General features: G+C 40.0%; 1 protein-coding gene and 1 long non-coding RNA gene across 11 annotated transcripts in view; one reads left to right on the top strand and one right to left on the bottom strand.

The window, feature by feature from the left end:
* TRDN (triadin) overlaps positions 1-18,047 on the bottom strand; it is a 176,982-nt gene that overhangs the window by 81,939 nt on the left and 76,996 nt on the right. For all 9 annotated transcript variants that reach the window (XM_081187682.1, XM_081187676.1, XM_081187678.1 and 6 more), the window contains one exon: positions 7,908-7,973. In XM_081187682.1, coding sequence (XP_081043808.1) covers positions 7,908-7,973 — 66 coding nt within the window. The remainder of the gene's footprint in view (positions 1-7,907; positions 7,974-18,047) is intronic.
* LOC308583652 lies at positions 1,510-15,238 on the top strand. Of its 2 annotated transcripts, XR_014006313.1 has the most exons (4): positions 1,510-1,656; positions 8,665-8,838; positions 11,518-11,840; positions 15,004-15,238. It is a non-coding gene; the product is annotated as an uncharacterized lncRNA (long non-coding RNA). The 2 variants fall into 2 exon arrangements; XR_014006314.1 differs by lacking the exon at positions 1,510-1,656 and having other exon boundaries at positions 8,473-8,838.

An 18,047-nucleotide genomic window follows, 5' to 3' on the forward strand; every position in this document is an offset into this window, starting at 1 on the left:
CAACGCAGAAGGTCCTAGGTTTTAACCCTGGCATCTCCAGATACCTCTGAGAAAAGATTCCTGTCTGAAATGCTGGAGGGCTGCTGTGAGTCAGTATAGACAATACTGAGCTAGGTGGGCAAATGCTCTTGAGTATAAGGCAGTTTCTTACAAACACATGCTTGTTAAGGAATGCTTAATATTATAAGCTCTGACTGTTTATGAACACCTGTTTATAAAATGTAATGTTTCCCCTTGTACGTCCAACAGCCGATCTGTACTATTAGACTTAACAGCAACTACCATCTGTTCTGTGTATGACTGGATTTTTGCCAAGGCCCACTTCCCCCTGCAGCTCCCATGTTGCCTTCCATCCTGTTCTAGAGATGCCTCTTCTGAACCATAAGTCCTTCCATGTGTGCAAGGACACCAGTTGGAATCCACCCTGTCTGTATAGTGTCCTTACATAAATTAGTCACTATATGGAACTGGACTTAAGTTATATCTGGATGGTGTGTTCTGTAAGCTTTCATAGACCACTCCAAATACATTGGCAGTCCCAGGAACTTCTTAAGCTTATTCAAAGAAACATGATGTTTGGAGTAAGAAATATCATGCAATAGGCACTGATGTGGGAAGATTTAAAAACAAAGCACGGAAGTATGATCTTTGGAAGTGTGGGAGAAATGTATTCAGCATTTGATAGGAACAGGGAATTTTAAGAAGGGCATATCGTGTTTTCTTACAAGCAAGTAGGCTGAAAAGAACTCCTTCCAAGGTAAGTGTACATAGGATTTGCAATCCAGGCCTCTTACATGTCTAGCCTCTTTTTGGAATCTTCCATTCCATTAGCCTGTCTCTGTCTCCCAAACATGTCATGACAGCTTCTTCTCTTTCACTCCAAGCCTGACACCTCAGAGATGCATAAATGGGAAGAATAAAGCATTGTAACAGCCCACATAAAGAATTACTGGATCAAGGAGATTGCACTCTCAGTTTGCCACAATATATGCAGCTTATTTAGGCCTTAGCAGCATTTCCAAGGGTGATCTTCTGCGATATCAAAGAACTGTTTTTAAAGTTTCCCAAACCACATTTTCTTCTGCAGGCCCTATCCTACCTGCTACTGTGCAGAATCCCAGGTTTATGGGGAAGGTTCCTGGGAAATTGCCTGAATCAAAAAGGTGGTTTTCTAAAGTGAAATTTAACTTTTAAAAGTCACTGTGATTTATTTCTGAAGGAGTAAAGGATTGAAAGATGTGATGAGAAAAATAAGAAGGATTTAATGTTAAGCCTAAAAAGGTCAGGCATATTGTGCTGAATGGTCTTTGGTGGCTTCTGCAGCATCTCATGTTTTCCACCTGTGATGTCAAGTATCTTTTAAGAGATGGAGAGGAGGAGGGGAGTAAGAGTGCTGGCTTTCAGCCAAGTGTCCTTCAAAGTCGATTTGAGTGTAACAACAGCCTGTTGATCTGCTGGTGATGGGAAGCTCTAAATATAGCAATGCACTTGAGTTACAAGGCATGGTGTTACACAAATGAGACCCTCTCTGGAGAAATGCACTGCAAGGATCTGTATTTTCACACTTAAACTTCAAAGATGATACAGGTAGTAAGTCATATTAATGCTGACTCTGAAAGAGCTTGCCTGCCCATCCATCATCTGCAAGAGGAGGAGGTAAGAAAGGTGCTGAAAAAAAGCTATCCTCAATATGCTGTGTTGTTGGGGTAGGGGTGGGGATAACCAGAAGCAAAAATAAACTACGCAGGAGTGAATGCCAAAAGGGCCTACAAGGTGGTCTGGTTCACTTAAGTCTTTGATGCATCAAATGCTTATCTTTTGCTTCTTACCAAAATCCCTGGAAACCGTTATGGAGAGACTTTTGTGGGAGATATTTTATATATTAGCTCAGCTTTTGATAAAATATTGCTTTGAAGTTAGAAATGAAAAAGTACAGGAATATAGAAATGAAATGTATTACTATTAACAGAGTCTTTCAAAACTAATCAGCAACATGCTTTATGTTTGAGATAGATGTCTGTCCTTGCACTAATCTATATTCATGCCAACTGCAACAACATTGTGTTTATGTGACACAGAGATATTATTAAGCATTAAATAAATCTTTAAAACTCCACATTAAGACTATAATTCATTTTGGCTAGGTCAGGCCTATTTAACGGTGCAGGTACAGGTAGCTTTGTGCTACATGCTTTTGAACTTGATTTTGAGATAGAATTAAAGCCCTGTGGTTTAGGGGATATTTGTAGGAAAATACCACACATCACAAAGGTGCCCCTGGATAAGTATGATGAAAATTTTCAGAAGGATTGGTGCATGTTTTGAGAAGTTATGATGAATAAAAACAATTTGTGTGGGGGGTTTGTTTTCTGTTCAATAGACAAGAGCCTTCCTTCTACATCCCTCCCAATGATTGGAAGTAAAAAGGGGAACCCTGAAAAGTTATTTTCTAGGTGGACACTAGGCCTGACAGAAGACTACACCCCTCATCTCCTTCTCCACTGTCCTTAATTTGAGAACTTGGGGGTATGTTAACGCCCTCCCACCAGATGTCAAAGAGAAAAACAACTACCAGACTTTTAGAAGACATCTGAAGGCAGCCCTGTTTAGGGAAGCTTTTGATGTTTAATAGGTTATTGTATTTTAGGGTTCTGTTGGAAGCCACCCAGAGTGGCTAGGTTATAATTATTATTATTATTATTATTATTATTATTATTATTATTATTATTATTATGAGGCAGCCTGAATCTAAGTTCTTTGGGAGCTCTGAAGCAGCCATGGGGCTTTGAGACCACCCTACTTCCATCTGGCAAACCTCAGAGATCATCTGTTTTGCCTCAGAAGAGCTCCCAATTCAGACCAGAACTGGGGAACCACTGGCACATGGGCCCACCAGACTTCCCCATCTGACCCACAAGGCCATTTTGGTCAAGCTATACCCACCTGCCCCTATACCTGGTATCATATATGACATCAAGTGTGGGGCAAGTAGAGATGAATCAGCTGGCCACTGGGACTTTGCCTGTACAATTTGATTTTAAACTGCACAGGCCAAAATGGGTCACCTGACTTCACTGTGATGCCAGGTAGACAACCCTAATGACCTGACAGACTTGGCCCAAGTGGGAATGTGGGGGTATGTCTCTGGCCTGCCAACCAGACCCTTTTCTCCACCCCTGATGTAGATATTGTTTGCATGTGGACATGCTCCTCACTGCCTGTCAACTCCCTCCAATTTATTATATGTAAAAATAGGGCATAATATGCACATGTACTGCCCATGTCACACAAAAATAGTTTACTAGAATCCAAGCTCTGTATGTATCTCTGTACTAGCTTTTTAGAATGAATTGCCCTGCACGATATGCACTATCCTTTCAATTCTTGTTAGCAATGAGGTAAGGGAAATTGCTGCAAATGTGAGCAGTATAATTATCCTGATATTTTACAAGTCCAACACTTGCAATAGTATGATTATATATGCATTTATCATCCCTCTCTTTTTCTTTTTTAAAAAATCCCCTAAACTTATGAAATAACTATTTTAAAACTACAGAAATATTAAGGCAATCTGTGAACCTTTTAATGTAATTGTTAATGCTTTGAAATGGAAATTTCCCAATACATGCCATGCTGCCCCTGCCAATCAAAATATAAAATCAATCACTTTGATTTGCAAGAGAAAAAAGTGTAGAATGACAAATGCTTGAAACAGCTATTGTTTGCTGTCATAGAACAACAGTCTTAGAGAACTGTATAAAGAAGCATGTTATATATATATAATAAGCTTTGTCACACACATGCCTAGACACACACACACACCACACAAATAACTGGAACAGTAAGCGACAAGACTGCTGTTCAGTAATGATACAATAGTTAACATATCATTCAATTTCAGACATTTCATTTGATTTTTATTCTTCAAGGGACTGTAGATTGATTGACTGAGAACATGAACAGCAGAGTTTTTATTCTCCATTCTGTATTACAAATCCACTTTGTGTTAGGCAACTGAGTCCCAGGGAGGTTTAAAAGTGTGCACTAAAAAAAACACTAGCAAACGGAGTGCAAATGGCCTATAATATGCCAGTTGTCTTAGCTCAGGGATGAGCAAATCTAGGCTCAGGAGTCAAATATACTCCTCCAAACCTCTCTTATTTTTCCTTCAGGGCTTCTGCTAGGGCCACATTCCTCACCAGCCCAGCTTTGCACCCCCACTTGGATATTTTGCCTGGCTGGAATGTGTCCTTGAACTCAGATAAAACCCCTTACTTGCCAAAATGTGGGATAGAGAGGGGTGTGGGAGTATGTGTAGAAATTGCCTGCTGCATGAAGAGGGGGAAACATGAAACTTTTCAGTGACAGTCCTGTATCACGTGTGTAGCTCCCACCTCAATGAGCTAAATGTCAGAAATGCTCTATTTTCCATGAATAAAACTGTCATTTATCTCTCCTCTATTTTGTTGCTTTTTTTAACCTACAATTTTGTACGTCAGTTCAGCAAACTGTTTCGTTAATGCTCGCTTTCAAAGAAATAATTATCCTTCCATTTTTAATCATTATTTTGTTCATCTTTGCTCGGAGCTTTTCAAATGCAAAGTGTCACTCTTGTTCCAGATAATACTAAATTTATCTTTCTTGGTCTCTAGAGTTATTACTTAGTGCTCCATAATTCCAGACTGTGCCCACACAGACTATCCCTATGATCCACATTTCTTTCTCAAACTTAAATGCTGGACTACAGCCCCAGACAACCAGCTCTACGCAACATGCTGTTTCTTTGTGTCAAATTTTGTAAGGAGCTCATTTATTGCCTTCTTTTGGGTCTCCATTCTTGAATAAATCCCACTGACTTCTGATAACTGAGTTCTTGGAAAGAAAATACGGCCCATTTATTTTTCTACAAGGCGCATGGATTCAGCTGTGTATGTCTTGTTCACCATTACTGCAGCTGCATGCATTAATTAGCTAAAATTATTGCACACAGCCACCACTGATATGAAACATACATTGTTCATTCAATAATGGCTAAAACTCCTCAAGAAGATGCATAAGTCATAATTCTCAAGAATAGAAACTAAATATTAATTTCATTACTTTTAAAACTTAAAGTAGTGATTACATCTTAAGACAATGTATATTTACTATAATGACAAACAGGTTGAAACAGCAGAATTCAGTTCCTAAAGGATATGGATTTGCTAATAAGCAGAGGAGGAACAGAACAGTTGCATCCATCAAAAACAACAAGAAAAAAAATCTGCTTAACACCAGACAATGTAAGGTTCAAACTGGGAATCAAGGATTGGTTTTTTTCCTTGCTCTAGCCATAGGACAGTCTGTCAGAGGAACTTGCTTTTTAATTAGATAGATAGATAGATAGATAGATAGATAGATAGATATAGATATAGATATAGATAGTGTATGTGTATAGATTAATGATCCTTTAAAACATGCTGATCATTACAAGAAAAGCAGTCTGCTTTCATTTTCATTTGTAATGAATATTTTATACTATTACAAAAACCAATAATTTTTTATTATTAAGTGGTATATAAATCTTCCTAAATAATTTTTTAAAAATCAGAAGGGGAGATTTTCACAATGCTTCAACAAAACTTTATTACATTTTCCTCTTGCCCATCTTTCAAAGAGCACAGGGTAGCGTATATGATGTGTGTCTCGCACACTCACACCCTGTGGCCATTTTACCCTGAGAAGTTTAGGTATATTGCTGCTGTGTAGGCTGCAAAATGAAGCCTTGGAACATGAAAGAGAATTGAGTAGCTTCACAGATATTACACAAAATTTAAAGGGAAATTGTAGGCAGAGAGTAGGCTGAAAAGATGAGGGAGATAACAGATGGAGTATTGTATTCAGTTCTGAAGAGCACAGTTCAAAAAAGAACATTATTGACAAGTTGGAAGAACTATGAGGATAATAAAAGTTTTAGAAGACAAATCACATCAGGAAACCCTGAAAGTGCTTGGTATGTTAGCTTAGAGAAAAAGAAGATTAAGAGGGAATATGTTGGTAGTTTTAAAATATTGTCAAGAAAGGAGAACTGTTTTTCACTCTACCCACTGTGGACAGGAGAGCAATGGATTCAAATTAAAATGCGACAGATTCCAGTGAAGCATTAGGAAACGTTTCTAGCTACAAGGATGATTCGGCAAAAGAATAAACTTCTTTAAAAGTTGCAGAATCTTTTCCTTTGGGGGGCAGTTTCAATACAAACTTGAACAGGGTTGTCAGGGCTTGTTATTTAGTTATGGCATGGGACACCTCTATTTCAGAACACATGTTATTATCGTCCAGGCAAACCCTATTATTTCTTTCTTGAAAGGGCACACTGAACAACTGCTTTCTGACTCAGGGAAATGGGCCTTTGTACTACATACAAATCCCTTCACTTCACAAAGGGTGACTATACTGTGCTCACAACATTGCCATAGTTATTATGAAGTGTAAAATATAATTGAAAAAAAATGCTCTTAAAATACGCTGCTGTCCTCCCCTCATCAGTAAAAATCTTTGAAGACACTCGCTGTTCAAAGGCCTATATAGTCCAACATCCTGTTTCTCAAATGAGTCAATCAAGTGCCTCTGGGAATCTCATTAAACAGGACATGTTGACAATAGCCACAACCTAAATGTGGCTCCTGGGTGGAAAAGGTTGAAGACACATACAGGCTGCCTTCATGTAGAAAACAGTTCTATGACAGACCTTCAATGAGAGAATTGTATAAAGTCAGACACAAGGCCAGCCTGTTTAACAGTTAACCTATGAAGCAGCAAATGGTGACTGTTTTCAGACTGAATCCAATTGAGTCTATGCTGTCCTATTCACAGAAGCCTCTTTGATCCAGCAGAAGCTTCTGTTAATGGAAGGGGGAAATGAGTGGATTTTTGAAAATTCACCCTTTCTCCTGTAGCCCCCTGTTTCACCTTCCACAGAGTTTCCCAACCCTCTAGAACAGATCTGTGGTGACAGCACAGGGAATTGCCGAAAGAAGAGGGGAATAATCGCCTTCCACAAGGGGTACTGTTGGATACAGCTCCTAAAACTGCCAAGAAAAATAATGTATTGATTGAAAAATATAGAAGCTTAGAGTCAAGTGTAATTAAGTGGCGCAAAAACTGCTAAAATAAGTAAATATTCAAGGCTATTAATCTGCAGCATGCAGTCTAAAGCAATAGTCTTAAGAATGCAGTAGCAAAAATGAGTGAGGATCTACTTTTATAACTTGAACCTGTTTAAAATCCACTAAAGTTATTGGGTTGTTGTCAATACTGTGTGAGCAGAAGGCAGATTGTGCAATGGTTAAAGCCATTGGAAGAGCCCTGCTGGAGCAGAACAAGGCCTTTCTAGTCAAGCATTTGAGTCTCAAAGTGGCCAACCTGATGCCTGGGGGAAGCCCACAACCAGGGTGCTAGCACAGTAGCACTCTCCTGCTCATGATGCTACTCAAAAGCACAATGTCTTCAATCCTAGATGTAATATAGCCATCATGACTAGCTGCCATTTTCATTCCTGTCTCAGCTCCCTGTACTCCCCATGAAAAGTCATCCCAGAGTGGTGGAGAAGGAGAGGCAGGCAAACATTGTGGACTGTGTCATCTGAGGAATCCACCTGAAATTGGGTGGGAATCCTGCTCTACTTGATCAAGGTTCACGATTTTGAGGTGATTCCACTGCAGCCTTCAAGACATAGCCCACAATGTTCATTAGAGCCCCCCTAAACAGCCCTAGAGACTTTATGGGAAAGTCATACATTATGTGAGTTTCATTTTTGCTCACACAACACTGGATACAGTTCATAAGGCTGGCCTCAGTAAAAGCAGGGTTAGGATTCTCCATAAGAATCTATGAGTAATTTTTTTAAGAACAGAAACTGAACTTGCCTTCAACAGCGGGGATTGCAGGTGTCATTGCTGGGGTCTGTGGAAACCAAAGGTGAGGCGGCGGCCCTGCACATAAGACAGGAATGAGAGAGCATTGATGAACAAAGAAAACATTATTTTCAATGTAGTGCCTACTTAAGCACGCATGGACTGCACTTTCTTTTTAACAGTCTCTGAGCAGCCTGGACTCTCTTTATTTTAAAAGCATGTATGTATCCGTTTTGGTGAATAAAGCTCCTACAAGAGTTTTTTGTTTCTGTTAATAACAGGAAAAGGCTGCATAGCTCAAGGGGAGAACACATGCTTTGCATGCAAAAGATCCAAAATTCAATCCCTGCCAGCTCCAGTCGCTGCCAATCAGTGTAGACAGTAGTAATCTAGAGGGACCAATGGCCCTACTAGGTGGAAGGCAGCTTCTTATGTTCCTGTGTAATCAGAATACTATGTTCACTGGAGAATTCTAGAAGCTAATGAACCTCCCACACTTTTATACTTTGGAAAATTGCATGGAAGCTTGCAGGCGTTTGCTTGGTAAGACATTGCCACAAACATCACAAACAAATGTATAGCAACTAAAATGGTTTAGAACAAACAAACAAAAAATAGCTGGTGGGATGCCAAAGCTGAAGCGCCTCTTGTATTTCAGCAGAGAGGTTATTCTGCAGTACTGATGCCCACCACTGGAAAACCCACCTCTGTGTTACCAAAAAGCAATCATCATCAGGCCATAGCAAAACTCAGAACTTTGTTGTTGCAGAGTTAAACCAGATGTCATCCAACTTTGCCACGGAGAGCTGCCTAAACCCATTCTAGAGACGCATGTCTCACATCAGAATACTTCTGAACACAATTCATGAGGAATTTTGACCCATGACTTCCCAGCTATTGCCCAAATCTTAAAAACAAGACTGGAAGGCTTTGAAAGCTAATGGTGAGTACATCAGAAGCAATTATTTGCACACATGAATTATTTGCTATAGGGAAGACTAAAGATGTCACCGAAACCTAATTACCTGGTTCAGAATACAAACCAAACAGTATTCTGCGCCATGCATTCTGCCATCAGCTGATCATACACCTCCCAATTAGCTGAATTTTAGGCCCTTATGCAAAAGCTCTGATGTTTTACTCTGAAACTATCCTAGATTACTGCAACATGAAGTGAAGTACATATGTGTAGACTGGTTTTTCTTGCCCAACTCTTGTTGATTACTGTGAACTGCTTGCCTGGACCACCTTACCGATTCTTATATTACATGAGTATTTTTCGTTTCAGTCAAATGCATTTAGCTGTTTTCTTTTCGCTATTTCTATTATTGTTGTACCCAATCCAGATCTAGAACCATCTTTTATTCCTGTTTGTTTTGGGAGTTAGGGTGGTGCTTGAATTGCTAGGCACCATACTTGACAGTGTGCAGATATGGCACCATCCATGTGTACCAAAAAGACACGCTAGGAGAGAACTGTAAGAAAATAGATGAGTTCTCTCATGTCTGCATACCCCAAAAGCTAAATGCTCACTGAGGAAGCCAGTTCCAAAAGGACTTGACGCATTGCTACATAAAACTCCTCAGACATTTCTTATAATTGGACACCACATCCAACATGGTTCTTTCAAAGAAGGCAGATTACGTATTCAGCTGCAAATCACTGAATGTTCAGTAATCAAGTGTGAAGATATCAAGTGGACTATGGCAAGTGTGAACCATTCCAAGGACAGGTGAGTGACTTTCAGGAAAAGTTTTAATAAAGAAATTGAGCTAAAGGTTTTTTGTGTTTTTTTTAAAAAGAGTTTGATAAAAATTATTTAAAGCCCAATTAGTTTGCCCATTGCCATGCAAAGGAAATGTGATAAATTACACAACCAGAATTAAAAAAAAATATGGAAGCTGATAAAGGGCTGATGCTCAGGAGGTTGAGTAAGCCAGTAATGAAAAAAGATGGCTGATCATTAAACTGCCACAGACTTCCCCAGAAGAGGACATGGTCTAGCACCTACAGGTGTTTGCTTTAGGGCCTGAGTATATAAAAAAAATTAAAACAGAAAAAAACTTCAACTTGGCAGATGCAAAAAGACCCCTAGGTCAAAATGTTTCTTTTGAAAGGGCCCTCTTCTATCCTGATAAAAGGCCTATCTTATGTTTCCATGTGTTATTAAATGCCTCTCTATTCACTTTGATGAGGAGACACAGAATAGAAGAGCTGAATTAATATTTTATCCATTCTTTTGATTAAATATGTTAAAGGGGGTATCCTAAGTCAATTTGCCCTCCCCTGAATAGGTTCAAAGCACAGTTTTAAATTACCTCACAACCATACTGAGAACTGAGAAAGTGGAATACAAATATCATTACAGTCCATGTCTAAATGGTCCTTGACATTAATGCCAGGCTGTATATAAGAAAAGGCTGACCACCCGCCACTAGTAACCCTGCTGTTAATAAGATTGTAGTCAATCAGATGTTTATTGGAAAAATAAGTGGTGGTCATTCATATTATAGCAGGACCTTGTGGAAAACGTATCCATTTAGAGCCTTTGTAATTTTCAACCATGTTGAAAGATCTGAAACCCTTTGGGTAATATCCCTAAGTCATACTCATAGCAGACCCATTGACTAACCACCTGATAACTCTTGCTACTTAACTCGGCACTGAAGCATAATTTTTGTTCTGTTATTCCTATCCTGCCTAATTTGCCTTGCATAATTAAAACTTAACCATGACAGCCCATCTTCAAAGCTAATGTCAACAGTGGCTGGTCCTAATCTGCTAAATACACCAAGCCTGAACCTACTAGCCATGATTGTCCAAGACTTGCAAAGCTAAAAAAAAAATCACTCTAAAGAGAGGCTGTGCCTAAGAGGAGAAATCACCCACCTAGGTAAAAGGCTTCTTACCTCTGGGAGTTGTCATTTTTAGGGCCTCCTCAGAAAACTACCTTCCCTTCAGAGAAAGATATTATAATTATAGTAACCTTTTATGTTCATTTCTAAATTGTTTGCACTGATTAATGCCTTTATCTCTCAATAAAAATATCATTTTTGGAATAACTCTGCAAGCTCAAATCTAACCCCACATGGCTACATCTTCAGGTAACGATAATGATCTTCAGAAGACCATATACACTGAGAATGCAGAAAGAAACCCAGCAACCCAAGTACACCTTCTTTAGTGGTCTTTCCAAGATGTCCACCTTGAGGATGGGAAGCACAATTTAGGGGTACTGGTTGCAGCTAATTACCTCTTTGGCATATTTCACAAATGGAGGTCTTAGAACCTACAAAATCCAGTAAAACAGGGGCATTCAAATCCTCCTTCATGGTCAGGTTTGTGACAGGAGTAATCAAAGGTAAAGCTAAGGCTTTGTACCCAGCCAAAAGGCGAATGCTGCTGATGTTGCCAATGTATACAAAACGCACATGGGGGCGGGGAAGGTACTTTGAAGGGAAGATAAGAAACCCATTCTTTGGTGTTGTTTGTTAGTGATGAACTAACTATCCAAGCAGAAAGAGCAGACAGGCAGTGCTGAGAAACATAGCTGGGTGGATGGCGTGTAGAAAGAAAAGAGCAGAAGACCAATAATATACTCCTGTTTCATGAATTCCAACAGATGGAAGGCCTATTCCTGAAGAATATACAATGACTGAAGAGAGGAGCTGGATTAGAACTGATACATGGAAAGTTAAGGCCTGGTAGAAGCCAAACCAAAGAGGGTACTCAAGTTTATCACCATGCTTTCTCAATGCATCATCTCAGTGCAATGGAACGAGGATACATTTGCAGATACTTTCTCCAAGAACATGAAGAATAAATGAATAAAGTTAACAGCCATCCACAATTTTGCTGATACAGGGAAGGCTTTCCCACCAAACTGCCAATACTTCTTAGTCTAGCTTCTCAGCTGACACCTGACTTTTATTTAAATAATGGCAAGTCATAAGTTTCTGACTAACTTTGTATCACAGAATCTCAGCTTCTAACTATTACGCAGTGTATTCTTGTGGTTTAAAAGTGGAGTGGTGGGTGAAAAACAAGGAACTCATAATTATGGCTATCTTTAGGAGGCTCAGAGTAGATACAACTCCCATTGCAACCAACTGTTCTGTGCAGCTCAGAACCAAGCACTTAATTAAAAAGATTATTGCTGATATTACAGTATCGCAACCTCTAATGTTCCATGAGGTCAATGTATCCTGGGGATGCTGTAATAGGACTGGTAAGCTCAGCTATAACAAGCAGCAATGCAATTAATCATTTAAACGTTTATAATCTGGTACACTTGCTATCTACCAGGGAGCATGCAAGCATGCTAATAGGATGACCCCTGCCTCCAGTATGAGGGATTAGATATTGACCATCAAAATATTCAGTATGTTTTGCTTGATTTTTTAAAAAAGAAAATATTTGAGCCACTGGTTGGAGGAAGAGGAGTGCAGAGGGAGCTCACTGCCCCCGGCAGCACGATTCTGGCAGGGTGCCATCGTGGCTGCACCCCCCGCCCGTGCTGGTCACCCCGCCCCCGCAGGCATCGCGCCCCGCCCCAAAGACGTGCGCCAGCCCCGCCCCCACCTGCTCTCCACCCCCCGGTGCCAGAGCATGAAGCTTCGCCACTGATTTGAGCCCAACCTTTCAGAAAATTCCAGGCAGATTCTGGAAAAAAAGAATGGAGTACCATCCTCTTCCTAAACAGCAGGAGACAGGAATAAAGCATGATTGTGGACAAGTGAACACACAGATATATTTAAAAAATGCTTTATACCAAAGCAGACCCTTGGCTAATCTAGCTTTCTATTGCCTATTCAGACTGACAGTGGCTATTCAAGGACTCAAACGCCTTTCTTAACCTTGCTATATGAGAGCCTTTAAGCTGAGCCCTGAGCCCTTGGACCTTCTGCAGGCAGACTCTATGCCACGCAAAGACATTAACATGCTTTATTCCAAATCAGACCACTGGTCTATTTAGCCCACCATGATGTACTGGTGCTCTCCAAGGTCTCAGGTAGAAACCTTTTCCAGTCCATTTTTCTTTTAAGTGAAGATCCAGTCACTTTAAAGTGAAGAACCTAGGTCCTTAGTGCAAAACCTGCACTCTTCTCTTGGGCTATTTGCACTGATCTAGAGCTAGATTGGGGCATTTATATTCTGAATAATTATATTAATATATTTTACTATACGGAAGAAAGTTGTAAAGCATATTTAGAATGAGAAGATGAACATAAATGCATTTCATATATAGTATTGTTCCCAGTTGTGAGCTAATCACTTCAGATAATGATTGCTGATGGATACATTTTTCAGATGTATTTTCTGAATGGTGCACATAATATGTCATTTATTATTGTGGACTGCAGCCTTCTAGAATTTCAGATTGCAGTTTACAGGATCAATTAGGCACTACTTGACATAAATCTTTTGCTCTGGTGTGAACTGTCAGCTTCACTAAGCAAATATAAATGAAGCTACCACGAAAGACCAAACTATTTTAAGTCATAAACCAAAGAGAGCAGGTGTACACAATGAAGACAAACTTTAAAAGAGGAAAGCACTGTTTTGAAGAAAAGACATAAGCTGAGACAATTGCTCGCGACACTATTTCTGGAGCTAATGTGAAGCAGTAGTGGTGAGAATTTCTATATAGCTAGAAAATATTCCATGAATCCTAACAAGATGGATTTAATATGACAAGAAGATGTCATTTGATTCCCCAGGATTCCTTTCTCTTTGTCCCCTCTGCACTCCAGTGGCCTTTTTTGCTGACAGAAGAGCCCTAATAAGCAGCACTCTTCATCATGCTCACACTGCTCAAAAACGACAAGAGCCTATGTGCAGTACTGAAAAAAGACAGCATCGTTTTATGCAGTTACCAATACTAGCTAATGGCAAGTTCACTAAACTGAAAAGAAAACACAGTGAGCAGGACTTCATTTTCAGGACTAAGCTATAAAAGCCAGGGCTGCTTAACTGGGGGACAATTTATTAAGGTCATCATCAGCATCATGATCCCACCCTTCCTTCATTGAGCTCTGCAAGCATGCTTGGATCTTCCCCATTCCATCCTCAGAGCAGCCCTATGGTGTAGATCATGCTGAGTGACAGTGGCTGGCCCTTGCCACCCAGTGAGAGTCATGGCTGAACATGGTTTGGATCACAGGCCACTCTAGTTCTAGTCCAGCACTGCAACCGCTATACAACACTGGCAAGAGGTAGGGGAAAATCACACACACATTTCTGTTTCAGATCATTCTTTCTATAAGGAGCATATATATCTGTTGACAACTCACTGGTTCTGCAAACTGAGCGACTATTGTTAGAAACATGCATACATTTGGAGCTTGCTTCGGGCATTCACTTGCAGACTTGTGAAGGGGCTTTGCAGGGAACCTGTGGGACTAGCTCCACTCAGCCAGTGATGCCACACCTGCCAGCAATACTCCTGAGCCAACAGGTGACTTTCTGAATCTGAAGGAGAGCACCTTCATTACTTGCAGGGTTTCCAACACTGGGATGGGAAGCTTGTTGGGCAATCTCAAAAGATGGTGCTGGAGGACATCGATGTGATGCCCTGAACACTGGCCTATGTGGTTCCAAGAGGTTCCAACTTGCCCCCCTGCTATTTATTTAACATGAAGGAGTGTCTCCACTCCCATCTTTCAAGCCGAACACTGAGGTCCAGTGCTGAGGGCCTTCTGGCAGTTCCCTCCCTGCGAGAAGCGAAGTTACAGGGAACCAGGCAGAGGGCCTTCTCGGTAGTGGCGCCTGCCCTGTGGAATGCCCTACCACCAGATGTCAAGGAAATAAACAACTATCTGACATTTAGAAGACATCTGAAGGCAGCCCTGTTTAGGGAAGTTTTTAATGTTTGATATTTTACTGTATTTTTAACCTTCTGTTGGAAGCTGCCCAGAGTGGCTGGGGAAACCCAGCCAGATGGGTGGGGTAGAAATAAATCATCATCATCATCATCATCATCATCATCATCATCATCATCTACATGAAATTACTGGGGGAAATCATTCAGGGATATAGAGTTCAATGCCATCAATATCTGAGTGACATTCTTTGTCTCTCTCTCTCCTTTTCATCTTTCTCTAGGGAGGCTGCTGAAGTGCCAAACCAATGTCAAACTGAGCAGATGCAACAAACTGATGCTTAACCTGACAAGGAAGCTTATCCTGTTCGATAGAGCTGATCCAGACATGGGGGTTCAATCTTTGTTGGATGGGGTAAGGAAATGTAGGTTCATATTTGGGAAGTTTCTTGGATCCAACCCTGACCCTGGATGATAATGATGATGATTTATTTATTTTTGTACCCCACTCATCTGACTGGGTTTTCCCCCTGGGTGGCTTCCAACAGAAGAGACAAAAATGCAACAAAATGTCACACATTAAAAGCTTATTGTTGTTAGCCACCCTGAGCCTGGCTTCGTCTGGGGAGGGCGGGATATAAATAAAAAATATTATTATTATTATTATTATTATTATTATTATTATTATTATTATTATTATTCCCAAAATACTAATAGAAGAAGAAGAAGAAGAAGAAGAAGAAGAAGAAGAAGAAGAAGAAGAAGAAGAAGAAGAAGAAGAATTTGTTTGTTTCCACAAGATCAGAAGTGCCTTAACCGAAGTGAGGCTAGTATGACAACTGTGACTTTTGAAAACTGCCGTTTTGGCCAGAAGAGCATGTGTTACATCACCCTGGACTACTGTAAAAATGCACCATGTAGGCTACATAGGAAAAGTATTTGGAAATGGCAATTAGTCCAGAACACTGCCTGGGTTGTTATATTTAAACATAAATAATGGTGAGCCACATATAGGGTGCACCTAAGCCCTTTATAGAAATAACTGCACTGGGTTCTAGTGGCTTCTAATTCATTTGTATTTGGAAGCAGAACATTTGAGGAAATCCTATTTCCATACCAGCTCTCTCCCCTCCCCCGCTATTCTATTTATCAGAGTTCCTCTTGTGTGCATCAACATTCCCAGATGTATGCTTAGCTGAGATCAGAGATAAGGTCTATTTAGTGACTGTACTCAGACTTTCCACCAGATAGCTAAAACCTATGTAGGAGAAACAGCAAAGAGTCTTGTGGCTCCTTAAAACTATTTATTTTTAAAAGCATAAGCTCTTGTTGGTTTCATCCCATGCATGAAGTGAAGTATTAATTGGCAGCTATATTTAGGAAGGCTTTGGGCATGTTAACTGATTTGTGTTTTAACTTGCTACACTGGGGCTGTTTTTATCTCAAGAGGATGTCTATTCACACTAATGGCTACCTTTTATCTTGTTTGTACTCTGCTGCTTTTTGTAATTTTGTTCTTCACTTACTACTGTCAGCAGCCTTGAGAGGTGGGCTATAAATGTTTCAAACAAAGAAATCTTTGTCAAAAAAGATCTACAGTGCAGGGTGTAATATACAGAGATGTTTCTTTGCCCAAGCTCCACTGAACTGAATAGGAGCTGGGTGCAGTTCTGCTACATTTCAATGGGGTTTGCGCAGAAGTACTTCCTGACAAATTGTGATCAAAAAAAGGTTGACACCAAGTAAGCCACTTTTTGATATTTTTTGCATAACTGAATAGAAATATAAAGAAACGTCTCTGGTGCTGGCAATTGTAATTACAGAAAGAATGGTTCGTGATAAATAATACCTGATTAGACTTAAATGATTCAGTGATTAAGTCTTAATTTTCTATGCTTCTCCTAGAATGTGCTTGAAATTATTCTGTATTATGCCTTCCCTTTCAGACAGATTTAAGAATGTGCAAAGAAATGATCTCAGCATGGTATCAAAGGAGGAAAAGACAAAATGTCAAACCAGCAAATAATCCCCAATTTTGTAATCTGCATCGGCCATCAAATAAACGAGAGCTTTGGCAAGGATACTGGAAAGCCAGGTAGCAATGTCTCATTTGGATTGGGGAAACCTGGGTAGAAATCTCAGCTCAACCATAAAGTGATTTGGGTGGCCTTGGGCAACTCACCATTTCTCTATCTAAACTGTTGTTGTGAACATCAAAAGGAAAAATAAGCCCACACAAATTACCCTGACCTTCTTGGCGAAACAGTGGGATACAAATGTAGTGGCTAAATAAAAAACTAGGGCTTTGCAGTGACCACAAGATGTATCTGTAGCATTTGGAAGCAGCCCAACCTGTTTTAGATCCACAAATTGTCATTCCAATTTTATTTGTTACTCGGGTCTGAATCTGATCTGGTAAATCTGAAGCTTTGTTTCATTCCTGTTACCTATAATGAGGAATCTAAAAGCAGCTATAAGCCCTTTTTTTGTTTTCACGTAAGTGGATGAAACATTTAGGCAAAGTCCGCCCCCCCCCTCACCCCAAGTGAATTACGGTAAACCTGTAGGAAACATCAGTTTTAACTTACAGTCTCTTCACAGATCTCTCACATGCCATAGAAGCACCTTTTATAACCCATGTCTAACTGAGCCAGGCAGTAGCTTAACATGGAAGAATTTAAGTGCAGCCTTGAGCCTATTCATTTACACTGACTGCAAGTAATCAAAGTCAGCAACACTCTCCCATGGCAGGCAGCAACTCAGATTACTAGGAACTGAATCACCATGGGTATTTTTAAGGTCATATGAAAAAAGAACGCTCAATGAAATGTTTCTTTTAGAAGCAAACAAGGGCACATGTAAAATGTACACATATATACATTTGTTGTAAGGGAACCATATTTTTTCTTGTTGGTTTTGTGTGCATGACAGGCAGGAATTCAACAAGGCCCTAGGAGCGGGAAGGAGACCATGATGTGACTACACAGGAAACAAAATAATGATTACAGGTGAACAATCCTGTTTTCTTTTCTCCATTGTAGCTTTTGTGCAGTCTCAGATATGAGCTATATCAGAGTAGCATGCTTCCTTACCTGAAAAGGGAAATAGATAGCTTCCTGAAGAGAAAACATCAACATTACCTTGTTGTGTAGTTCCTCTTAAAGACAGCAGAGGAGGACCATTGGATGACATTACTCATATCGGACATTCTTTTACTCTCCACAAAGGAGGAATGGTAAGTTAAAGGGTATTTGATAAGAGATTCTGAGATGATATTGTAAGACTTGTCTTTCAAACCACCACCACCACTTCCCCCAGTACTGAATAAGATG

Source organism: Podarcis bocagei (genome assembly GCF_964188305.1).
Source record: "Podarcis bocagei genome assembly, chromosome: 3".
NCBI classification, from domain to species: domain Eukaryota; kingdom Metazoa; phylum Chordata; class Lepidosauria; order Squamata; family Lacertidae; genus Podarcis; species Podarcis bocagei.